Raw genomic sequence first — 12,544 nt, forward strand, 5'->3', positions numbered from 1 at the left:
TTATTTCCTCTAGGCTGGACTATTGTAATTCATTATTATCAGGTTGTCCTAAAAGTTCCCTAAAAAGCCTTCAGTTAATTCAAAATGCTGCAGCTAGAGTACTGACGGGGACTAGAAGGAGAGAGCATATCTCACCCATATTGGCCTCTCTTCATTGGCTTCCTGTTAATTCTAGAATAGAATTTAAAATTCTTCTTACTTATAAGGTTTTGAATAATCAGGTCCCATCTTATCTTAGGGACCTCGTAGTACCATATCACCCCAATAGAGCGCTTCGCTCTCAGACTGCAGGCTTACTTGTAGTTCCTAGGGTTTGTAAGAGTAGAATGGGAGGCAGGGCCTTCAGCTTTCAGGCTCCTCTCCTGTGGAACCAGCTCCCAATTCAGATCAGGGAGACAGACACCCTCTCTACTTTTAAGATTAGGCTTAAAACTTTCCTTTTTGCTAAAGCTTATAGTTAGGGCTGGATCAGGTGACCCTGAACCATCCCTTAGTTATGCTGCTATAGACGTAGACTGCTGGGGGGTTTCCATGATGCACTGTTTCTTTCTCTTTTTGCTCTGTATGCACCACTCTGCATTTAATCATTAGTGATCGATCTCTGCTCCCCTCCACAGCATGTCTTTTTCCTGGTTCTCTCCCTCAGCCCCAACCAGTCCCAGCAGAAGACTGCCTCTCCCTGAGCCTGGTTCTGCTGGAGGTTTCTTCCTGTTAAAAGGGAGTTTTTCCTTCCCACTGTAGCCAAGTGCTTGCTCACAGGGGGTCGTTTTGACCGTTGGGGTTTTACATAATTATTGTATGGCCTTGCCTTACAATATAAAGCGCCTTGGGGCAACTGTTTGTTGTGATTTGGCGCTATATAAAAAAATTGATTGATTTATTGGATTTACAGCGAGATATATTAGAGGAACTCTGACATTTTTCAACGTAGGCTCTATTTTTAGATGTTTAGAGGGTCATCTTTTCTCACAGGACAAAACTGAATTTAATCATTTCATTATTGGTTAAGAATGTAAATACAGCTGTGGGCTAACTGCCAAATCAATGTTATTGGATGGGGCAATCAGAAACACTCAGAATAAACCACTTCTTATCACTGCTGAAAGGCAGAAATGTTATTAGAAATGTTCAGTTGCATGAACATTTTCCCTGTAGACGTAACCATATACATGTTTACCTCGCTACATGTAAGTAAACATTTTAAGATAGCCGATTATACAGTTAGCTGCTTACCTTACCATCTCAACCACCGGCTGGCACTACTGTCCAGTCATTACAAGTCAACTGAGAGGCTTTTACACAATGAGTGCAATTAAAGTTTATAACTAAAAATAGCCACAAAAAAAATGCATTCTAAAAACACCAATTTTCAGGTCTCTGAAGCTTCTCATGTGTGCAACAACAACAAGGTAGTTGTTTATAAGTAATGCAAATAATCATAATGTCACTGCAATATTGCTGCAAGCAGTAATCACTGATAGTGCAACAGTATGCGAGTACTTGCAATTATAAAAGGAATATCACATTTTGCAATCAGCTTTGTCAGCCTTGTTTTGTTTGTTTTTGTTTTTATTTCTTGCCTACCTGTCTTACTGACAGGCACCAACATTGCGCGGTGCCTGTTGACGGTCTTGCGATTATCTGATATTTTATAGGTCATCAGCTTCTTTCAATGTTTTAAAAAACTGAGCAATCGCCCAACACCTACTGCAACTTCACTGCTATGACTGTACCGAGTTATCCGCAGTAAGAAACTTGCATTTATTTACAGTTTATATCCACAAATAACTGCAGGTTTTTGTTGCATTTGTGAAAAGGATCTATGAAATATCTTCGGACTCTGTGGAGACTTTTAAAGCCAGACTGAAGACACACTTGTTTTCCTTGTTTTATCATTAGTATTTTACATGATTGTGTGTCTTCTTTTATTCTTTTTATTTATTTTATTCCTTTTACTTATTTATGTTTTTTATTGTGTTTTAATTCATTTTATTCTGCTTTTTAAATGATATTTGTGAAGCGCCTTGAGGTGACTAGTCGTGATTTGGCACTATATAAATTAATAAATTTTGAAATTTGAATTTGAATCTTGTTTCTGTACCTGTTGCTTTAAATGGAAAGGAGCTGCTCTTTGTCCTCTTTTGTGAGGGAGAGTCTCTCTCCCATAAATTTTGTGGGCGTGTCTCAGGAAAGCAAGACTTCACATATGGACATCCGTTACATATGTCACAGAAGTCTAAAACAATTCATTTCCAAATTATATTTTGCCCATATTGGGGAGTTTTGCTCACACACACAGGCGTATGAATCAATCAACATTGATTTCTGTCGCCCTTTACAGCAGCCAAAAGGTGTCCAAAGTACTTTATGGTAAAATCAAGGAATAAAACTCCCAAGCATAAAAGCAAACATACAATACAATTAAAAAGGCACACAAAAGTAAAACATATCACAGCGCCACCAGTAATTAAAAGCAAGTTTAAATACATAAGTCTTGCGCTTTGATTTAAAAAGTGCTATTCGGAAAGAGTGCATAAATCAAGAGGTAACTTGTTCCACAGTCTTTGTTCAACTACTTCAAAAGCACGATAACCCCACAGTTTATATATTCTCGGAACCTCTAAATAAAGTTAACAAGATGAACGAAATGCCCTACTCTAAGTGTGAAGATTTCACTTTTCAGACACATAGGATAGTGCAGGGACATTAATGACTTTAAAAACAAACATTAAAATCTTAAAATCAATTCTAAAATGAACTGGAAGCCAGTGGAGTGAGTAGCGTACATCAGTGATTTGCATTCTGTCTGACTGATGACACTTTTTCAATGACATAGTGAAGAAACTGCTCACAGGTTGTGATTGTAGCATCCATCAAAACAGAAGGACATGGGTTTACAACTGAGTTTATAGTTTGACATTACATTCTCGGATGATGAAAACTGCTAGAAATAATAAATATTGAGATTTTGCCTCCGCCACACCCTTCTGATAGTTGGTTAGTCTATTACTCAGAATACCCATAGACACCTGTAGCTTGTCCTCTTTCCACCTTCATTCAGTATGTCTGCAGAGTTGCCTAAAGGCACATGTCATGGCATTTAACCAAGGATCAGTCCTTAATTTGATGGATTTGTGGGGAAAAGGGACGAAAATGACTTTTTAGCACCTGTATAGGACTTTTAAAGGACAAGCATATTTAAATGAGATATAATAGAGAGAATAGAGCATGCCATAGGTATTAAAGGCACTGCGCTGCAGTGGTTTGAATCATATTTATCTAATAGATTACAATTTGTTCATGTAAATGGGGAGTCTTCTTCACGGACTAAGGTTAATTATGGAGTTCCACAAGGTTCTGTGCTAGGACCGATTTTATTCACTTTATACATGCTTCCCTTAGGCAGTATTATTAGAAAGCATTGCTTAAATTTTCATTGTTACGCAGATGATACCCAGCTTTATCTATCCGTGAAGCCAGAGGACACACACCAATTAGTTCAACTGCAGGAATGTCTTTCAGACATAAAGACATGGATGACCTCTAATTTCCTGCTTTTAAATTCAGATAAAACTGAAGTTATTGTACTTGGCCCCACAAATCTTAGAAACATGGTGTCTAACCAGATCCTTACTCTGGATGGCATTACCCTGACCTCCAGTAATACTGTGAGAAATCTTGGAGTCATTTTTGATCAGGATATGTCCTTCAATGTGCATATTAAGCAAATATGTAGGACCGCTTTTTTGCATTTGCGCAATATCTCTAAAATTATAGTTAGGGTTGGATCAGGTGACCCTGAACCATCCCTTAGTTATGCTGCTATAGACTTAGACTGCTGGGGGGTTCCCATGATGCACTGAGTGTTTCTTTCTCTTTTTGCTCTGTATGCACCACTCTGCATTTAATCATTAGTGATTGATCTCTGCTCCCCTGCACAGCATGTCTTTTTCCTGGTTCTCTCCCTCAGCCCCAACCAGTCCCAGCAGAAGACTGCCCCTCCCTGAGCCTGGTTCTGCTGGAGGTTTCTTCCTGTTAAAAGGGAGTTTTCCTTCCCACTGTCGCCAAGTGCTTGCTCACAGAGGGTCGTTTTGACCGTTGGGGTTTTCTGTAATTATTGTATGGCTTTTGCGTTGCAATATAAAGTGCCTTGGGGTGACGGTTTGTTGTGATTTGGCGCTATATAAATAAAATTGATTTGATTTGATTTTGATTTAAATGTAAAAATTTGACAAAGATGATTTTGCACATTATGACCCCTTTAAAATTGTCAATCTCTGCACATCTGCTTTTTCAGATTTATAAAAAATAAATAAAATAAATAGGATGGTGCTAAAGAACCATTGCAATGTGATTAGCGACTAATCTTATATCATTAGTGGGATGCAACGCTCGCTATTAAATTAACATATTTGTGCTCTGATTGGTCAGTTCCCTCTCTCATCCAGCTCACATACTATCACATTTCCCACTGTATGTTCTGTTTTGGTGCATTGATTAGCTGCTGTTCTGGTAAAAATGACTCGCTTCTGAGATTACAAAGGTTTGGTTAATAAGGAGTGAGTCCAAACAGGACCAACACCTGTTCAGAAGGGTTACGGATTAAACTGCAGGGCTACTATAGGACACCTGACTGCTCAACCTGAGTGCAGCACCTGATATTAGCTTTTAGTTGCCCTGGAAACCAACACGGAGCGCTTACGCCCTCAATCCTGTGCTCAACAACAGCAAACAAACATCACGCCCCGGCAGCTTCATCTAAAACAGCCTTTACAGCACTGCCACAGTGAACAATCATCTCAGGCTTATTCGGAAATATCCTTATCATGCAGAATGAGGTCAAAATGTATTTAACAATTTCAATGCACACGTGTATTTGACAATAAAGCAAAGCAATTTTGAAAGTGCTGTGGAGTTAATCAGAGTACTTCATCTATGACAGCAAAGGCTTTTCTGCACACTGATCATGTTAGACTGTGTGCAATCAAATAAAGACAGTGGTAGGAAATATAAAAATTGCCTGCATCACTTCTACAACAGGTGCTGTAGTTGCATCAAAAAACATCTTGCAAATTGAAAAAACACAAAGAGTACAAACAAATTGAACTGACAGCACATGCAACTATCCATCCATTTTCTATACCCGCTTACTCCTGCTAAGGGTTACAGGGGTGGAGCCTGTCCCATCAGTCATAGGGTATGAGGTGGGGTACATCCTGGATAGGATGCCAGTCTGTCGCAGGGCACATGCAACTGTTTAATCTGGAAAATGTGTCTGCCCCCAATTCATGCAACATGTGTAAAAACAGATGTAAACTGAAGTCCTAAAGCACGAAGGAGGTTCCTGCCCACAAGACTCGAACTGAGGGCCCGTTCAGTGCATCGCGTTGCTATATTATCTTTGAGTAATAGTGCATACCTGTCAACAGAGCCGAGTAGATGCGTTTGTTTTATGGAAGATTTGACTTTGAAGTTCACTATCTTTTTGGTGTTTATTATTTTATTTACGATACATTTGTAGTGTTTCTTAGTTAGTATTTCTATTGTGTTGTGGATCTTTGTGTTGTGTGAAGTAGCATCAGACACATTAGTAAGTAAGACCTTTTGGCTGCTCCCTTGTTTTCACTGGAGGTCACCACAGCAAATCTGAGGTGGATCTGCATGTTGAACTGGCACACGTTTTACACTGGATGCCCTTCCTAATGCAACTTCACATTACATGGAAAAATGTGGCCTGGAACCTGGAACCTGGAACTTCCTGCACTGAAACCAGGTGCACTAACCACTTTGCTACCACCCCCCTCAAATCAAATTATTGCATGTACTGTAGGTTAAATTTGTGTTTAAGGACTCACTCACAAAAGCGCACGCGTCGCAGGGAATAACAAGTCGCAGCTGTGCCGCAAGAATCTGAGGGAACGTTTGTGAAAGAGTACGGACGTAGTATGCATCTCTTGCGCAAGCCATGGGGAATATTGCATCACCAGCCTGTGCCACGCGTATGTCTGACGCATGTGATCAGTGGATCACATGCATGCTTGAGGAGTGCTTGAGGAGTGCATATGACTTGCAAATCACCATCCCCATAAACCAGGAGTACGGGCCGCCCCTGTGATCCAGGTGGTTAGTAGGTGCCAATCACTCCCGACTAGCATCTGACGCAAGCCAGGAGTACGTATAAAAAGAGGGCCACCACTGCCTCTGCTGACTCATGTTCCGACGTTGGTGTTCCTGTTTTAGCACAGCTAATATCCCTTCATGCACCTCCTCAGCTTCTACAACTATCATCTGCCTATGGAAGTCCAACACCCTTCGTTGCAGCTGTGTGGCGACACTGTGCCTACATTTTCTGCACGGCTTTATTCGAGAAAATCACTCAATATTACAGCAATAAAAACAGCTTGTGTGGACGTGATGCATCATTCTGATATGAGCCTCGAGGCTGCGCCGCTGTCCAAGGTTCTGAAAGAGTGAAAACACCCAGTGTGGTGTCTGTGCTGCATTATAGCACAATGCTCTGGCACTCAACACCACGGTGGTCACGTCTGATCACATCTCCTCTTTAAAAAAAAAAAACATTTGTCAGGTTGTTCGGGGGAGTCTTGGTGCATACTAGGGAATATAGTCCTGGTGGTGCCCTCTTTTTCCGTTCTCCAATGTTTCACACTACACAATCTCCCCAGTATAAATTCCCAGAGTCTTTTCAGTTGTGTTGCATGTGCCACACAAATAGCAAGTGTGGAGTACTTGTGCAGTACTTCTGAAGCACGTAACTCGTACAATGACCGTGCGTCATTCCCGCATCTTGCTGTCATCATAGTGCCCCTTTAGTCACCTCCTGACTTGGTTCAGGTGTACGATGGGAGCATGGGCCCCGCATGTGCTGTATACATTCTTGATTGTTCTGCTAGACCCATAGAATTTGCATGTGCAGGACCAAAAGACTCCACAGGAAGTCTGTGACTTCCTATGGCGCTACACACACACAAGAGATGCACACATCTCATGCACAGTTTTGCCATTTTCCCACTTAGACTACCCATAGCAGCACATGCATTTTATTTGTGTTGTGCATTTTAAAATACTCAGACACTTTACAATACATATTAAACAATAAAACACATGTAGATTGTAGATTAAAGGCATTTGGCTCAATTTGGAAGTGCTGGGGCCTCTCACACCTGCCGTAGCAGAAAGCGTATAGCGTGCATCTTTAAAAATGTATGTCTTACCTTCTTTTGGCAAATTGCAGATATCTCAGCTGCAAAGACAGAGAATTTTCAGTCATTTAATCATGCTGTTCACGAGAAATAACTTAATTTGATTTGTAGCATATGGCTGCTTTTATATATAATCCTGGAACACAGGAGAGAACGTTTAGGTACTGTATCTGGATTGAATGCACAAAAAAGGCTTCATGCTGAATGCATAACTTAGTGCATGTGGGCAGGATCACCACTCAATTCAAACATTTGCTTTGTGAACCCTCACCTTGGGGGAGGAGGACGTCAACAAGCCATTCAGCGTGGTCTCTGCAAAGCAAAAGAGGTATGAAATAATACTACTGAACATTTGAAGGCATATAATCTTGCATGTCATCTCATATCATCGGTAAATGCAAAAAAAAAAACCAAAAACAAACAAACGTGCAGAGCCATGCAGTTATGATACATGGTGGAATGAAAGAGACAAGTGAGTGTCTTTCTTTGTGATGATGATCCCATTAGTTGTGAATTATGTAACCATGGAGATCTATTTCTCCTGGGTGAGAGAGAGGAAAAATGCAGCAGGCAGTAGGTGATGTACATCTGGAATCATGGCATGTTCTTGAAGGTGTTGCATACCCTGCTATCCGCTGGCTGCACTCTTCGCATATGTAAAGGGGAGGGGGCTTGTCTCCCAGGGCAACAGAAAGTGTTGGATCTATGCACATCTGCAAAAGTAATATCAAATTTGTTATTTCAAATTACAGCATCTCTTATTTTCAAGTGGCACAGATTTTAGAGTGTCACACAATTGTATTGGCTCCTGGCAACGTTTCCATTTGTCGCTCTGGCGTGAGGGGCATTTTATGTGCACATGCAACACCCCACGGGGTATCTGCCTCCTCACGCCTCTGTGTGTGGATGGCTGCAGTCATATGCTGCACTTCACGCTTCTGCACCCTGTGCTAAACTCAGGGCTTGTGGCTTCATTGTTCAGAAGGTGCACTGTAATTTACCCCGCTCACTTGATGCCACCCTATCCTCAAGGGCTATGCAGGGTCACAGCTTCCAATTAAGCCCCCCTCCCTGCTCCTGGTAATTGAAATTTGACCCCTGCCTATGTCCTTATTCTGACTCAAATTATCAGTTTGCAGCACAGTTGGGTAGGCGACAAGCCAAGCGGAAGAGGCCGGTGTAAAACGGCGTCATTGCACACAAATATCATTACCCACTTATGCCTGGGTGTCCACTAATTGGTTTGGTATGAGACTCACAAAAAAAACGCACGTTTGAACCCAGCAAAGCAATCTGGTACAGGACCTTTGCACCCTGATTTTCAATTCAAGATGCATTTTCTACTGTCAAATCCTCAAGCACATTTTCCCAAAAATGAAATCATGTGAATAAATGTAGCCATCATTGAGCCAATAACTGAGTCATCGCAACAATGTAGGTTTTATTTATAGATAGAACTTTGAGAAATGACTCAATTACCAGAGAGAGTTATTCTTGCATCCCCCAGACCAGATCAGCTTAACATTTGAGATCTGGCAACATAGGGTGTTATTATTATTATTATTAAATAAAAAATAATGCATTTGCATTTTAAATTTTTATTTATTTTTAATTTCAGTGTTTTCATTTCAGTTTCTGGAATATTTTCCTTATTTTAATGATAATGTTCTACAACACATATGAAGCAATCAATAACAAAAAAAGTGCCACTACTTTAATATTTGTATAGGTGTTTATAAAATATGAAAATTGATTTATAAAGCTAATACAATCCATTTTATATGCCCTGGATGCCTGTTACTAGTACTTTGTTTTGGACCAGGACATCCCTCATTATTCCTGCAGTCAAACAAATTTGGTCTTGGTTACTAACTCTGCCAAGACAGTTCTGTGATTACTGGCATCTGTTTGTTTGACTTGGTGATTTGAGCAGGATTCTTCCAAGAGCCTGACTTTGATCCTTAATGCTGATCTTTGATCCTTACTGTTTTGATCCTGATTACAGGAGCAAAGCAATCAGCAATCAGTTTAATTACTGCCATCAAAACATGATGGCAGTAACTTCCATTAACATGATCAAAGCTGAGTGATCAGAATTTAAAAATATAAATGTTTGGGATCAAAGTTCAGCAAATGGGATGAAAGCTCAACTGTTCAGATTCGAAGATCAGCAAGCAAGATCAAAGTTAAGCAATCACAAATCAGAATCTAAGTTTAGCAATATGGGTCACAGGTCATAAATGTGATTTAGATGAGGGATCAGGATCAAAGATCAGGATCACAGTTCAGCAATTAGAAAAACAGTGAGTGTTCAGAACCAACTGTCTATCCATAGGTGTACTTTGGTCCATAGGTAGATAATGATCTGGATCTGTTGGGTAAAATTGTTCTTTTCAGAAATGGGTGTAAGAATTATGCTTAATTTAAAATCAAGCAGACTGAGGACCTTTGGCTGAGGTATGTGTTCTACTGCGTGAACATGCAGTAATGTAACAGGTTCACCTTGACAGCAGGTTTATTGATGGCATTGTGGCACTCGATATGTTGACAGTGGATGGGGTTCCAAGCTGTTAGGAATGGAAACAAAACACAAAATTGTCAACAGGGGAAAAGAAAAATTGGAAAAAAAAAAAAAAAAAAAAGCTATTTTCGGTTATGATTAATCAGCAGAATCTGACCAGTGTACTGTAGCCCTCTGTATTCACTGATGGCTCCTGGTGGCTTGAGGTTGGGCCAGTAGTGAAACAGCATCTGCACAGCTGGAGGCTTTACTTGGGATGGCCCATAGGATATGACATAAAGTAGGTCCTGCAAACAACACAATAAAAACAAAGTGTTTGCATATTAAACTTTTAGGAAGTGTCATTTCCAGTATTTTTATCCAGCATTATACATCTGCAACATTATCTGATTATTATAGGATTTTAAGAACAAACATATCATCTGTGGTCAGTGCAGTCAGTTTGATGTGACTTCCTCTTTTTAATGCGATGGTCCAACCCAGTATTACATGCTAGTCGTGGCAGAAGTAATGATGTAAGGGCATCAAGCAAATGCAAACCATCTGTGAGATTGCCCATTGAGCAAAAAAACTACCCTGTCTCATGGCATGTCATGATTCAGGAGCACAAAATATACATTAATCTATTGGTTCGTGAAATTGTGACAAAAAGCACCTCATTTTTGTCACAGCAGCACAAATTCATTCTCATTCATTCTGTGATGGCTGCACAAAATTAAAAGTGAAGCGGGGGGGGGGGGGGGGGTCGGGGTGGTTATGGTTAGGATTGGGGGAAGGAATAGGGTTAGGTTATGGTTAAGGTTAGGGTTGGGGGTAGGAGTAGGGTTAGTAATAGTGAGTTTAAAAAAAAACCCATCACAAAAATTTTACTCATTTTGTGACGGGAGCACGAAAAAAAAAAACATGGGACTGGACTGACAAAAACACAAGCAAGAGCATAAATATGAAATCTACCAGAAGAAAAAGCCAATTAAGAGTTATCAATACACATTGAAGGATTGACTATATAAAATCATTCAATTGTGGAGTCAGCATAGAGCGCAGGGAGCACAATCAGGTGAGCCTGGAAAGGTGGAGGTATGCACTGGAGAGAAGGAGAATGAAAGCCAGCAGGACAAAGATGGAGCATATCTGTGTGAATGAGAGGGAGTGCAGAAGAATGGTGAGATTGCAAAGAACAGAGGTGATGATGCAAGAGTGAAATGGAAAGCTTACAAGAAGGTAGATATCTTGACTGGCTGAGAGGTGATGGTGCTAATTTAAAAGACGAGGCGGAGCCAGAGGTGGCAGAGCTAAAGATGCAGATGCTTTCCATCAGGTTTAGAATGATGGACAGGACAGGGTTATGAATGAACATATCAGAGAACCAGCACAGGTGAGATTGAGATGGTTGAAATATGTGCAGAGGAGGGATGCAGAGTATAGTAAGAGAAAAATGCTGAGGATGGAGCCAAGAGGCAGGAGGGGAAGAGGAAGACACAAGAGAAGGTTTATGAATGTGGTGAGGTGAAAACTGCAGGTAGCTGGTGAGACAAAAAAATGCGTAAGACAGGACCAAAATGTTTTTAGTGTAGAAATGATACCTTCCACACTTCTTGTTTGTGCTTCATTAGACACTCCAACAGCTGACAGTGATACACTGGTGAGGAACAAAACCATTTTCAGTGCAGATCCACTGCCAGTTAATGTAAAATGTGCATGCACGCTTCCAGTGCAGCATGTGTGATGACTTACCAGGGTTTGAGGTGTACTGCATTGCAATCATGAGCATGGACGAGGCAGACAGATTGACATAGGCTGGGACTCCACCTTCCCTTCGCGTGGAGCCCACTGGAGCCGGACACAGCATATAAAGAGAAACACTTCAGCACTGAATGACAGGATATGTACCATCATTATGTCATAAAGGATCATACTCACATATTGCCATGGGGAGGAAAGAGGTGCTCAGGTACTCAATGATGTCTTTGTGGAGAAAAGGGGGGAATGTGGCTAATGTGGAGATCATTGTATATGGCAAAGAGCTGAGAATGTCATCACTGAGAAAGGGCAGGAGGCAGGTTGTGGTGTAAAATATGGACTGTCCTAAATCTGATGAGAAAGGGAAAATGCAAAACAAAAAAGACAAGGAGATACAGAGACACTCATTCAATTAACTGCACATACAGTATTAAAAATACTGTATGCCAACTGGGTTATATATCTATGATTATATATGTGTGTGTGTATATATATATATATATATATAATTATATATATATATATGGTGCAAAAGTAGACTTAAAAGGTCTGAAATATTTCAAATTAGTTGAAAAACTGCTCAGTATCTAATGTTTAAATGTAAATATATATTTTTTTTTAAAGAAAATTTGTCTGTATTTAATGAGGTCTTTACAATCATTTTATTTTGTGATCGCTGGTAACTGTTTTTTTCTGTTGTCATGCACCAGGTAGACACCCAAAAAGAAATGAAATTAATTTTACTTCATTTTTTAATAATAATAAAAAATAATAATAATAAGGCTTGTAAATTCATAAGTGTTTACTTTGTATGATCAAAGAGAAGAAAAAAATCTCACATTTTATTTTACACATGTTTTCAAATTGGATGTTTCTTTTGTTTACAGCAATTCACAAATCTCAACCAGGAACAACATTAGGCAACTTTTGCACGATATATATATATATATATATATATATATATATATATACAGTGAGGAAAATAAGTATTTGAACACCCTGCAATTTTGCAAGTTCTCCCACTTAGAAATCATGGAGGGGTCTGAAATTTTCATCTTAGGTG

The 12,544-nt window shown here is 39.9% G+C and overlaps 1 protein-coding gene across 1 annotated transcript in view; it reads right to left on the reverse strand.

Moving 5' to 3' along the window:
• LOC117531949 (protein unc-79 homolog) overlaps window positions 1-12,544 on the reverse strand; it is a 95,826-nt gene that overhangs the window by 65,190 nt on the left and 18,092 nt on the right. The window contains exons 4-11 of the mRNA XM_034195137.1: window positions 11,662-11,832; window positions 11,476-11,571; window positions 11,325-11,380; window positions 9,899-10,028; window positions 9,723-9,787; window positions 7,845-7,933; window positions 7,492-7,532; window positions 7,233-7,261 (exon numbers count right to left, since the gene is read on the reverse strand). Of these exons, the coding sequence (XP_034051028.1) occupies window positions 7,233-7,261; window positions 7,492-7,532; window positions 7,845-7,933; window positions 9,723-9,787; window positions 9,899-10,028; window positions 11,325-11,380; window positions 11,476-11,571; window positions 11,662-11,832 (677 nt within the window). The remainder of the gene's footprint in view (window positions 1-7,232; window positions 7,262-7,491; window positions 7,533-7,844; window positions 7,934-9,722; window positions 9,788-9,898; window positions 10,029-11,324; window positions 11,381-11,475; window positions 11,572-11,661; window positions 11,833-12,544) is intronic.

The sequence above is a fragment of the Thalassophryne amazonica genome, chromosome 19 (genome assembly GCF_902500255.1).
Source record: "Thalassophryne amazonica chromosome 19, fThaAma1.1, whole genome shotgun sequence".
In the NCBI taxonomy this organism is placed as follows: domain Eukaryota; kingdom Metazoa; phylum Chordata; class Actinopteri; order Batrachoidiformes; family Batrachoididae; genus Thalassophryne; species Thalassophryne amazonica.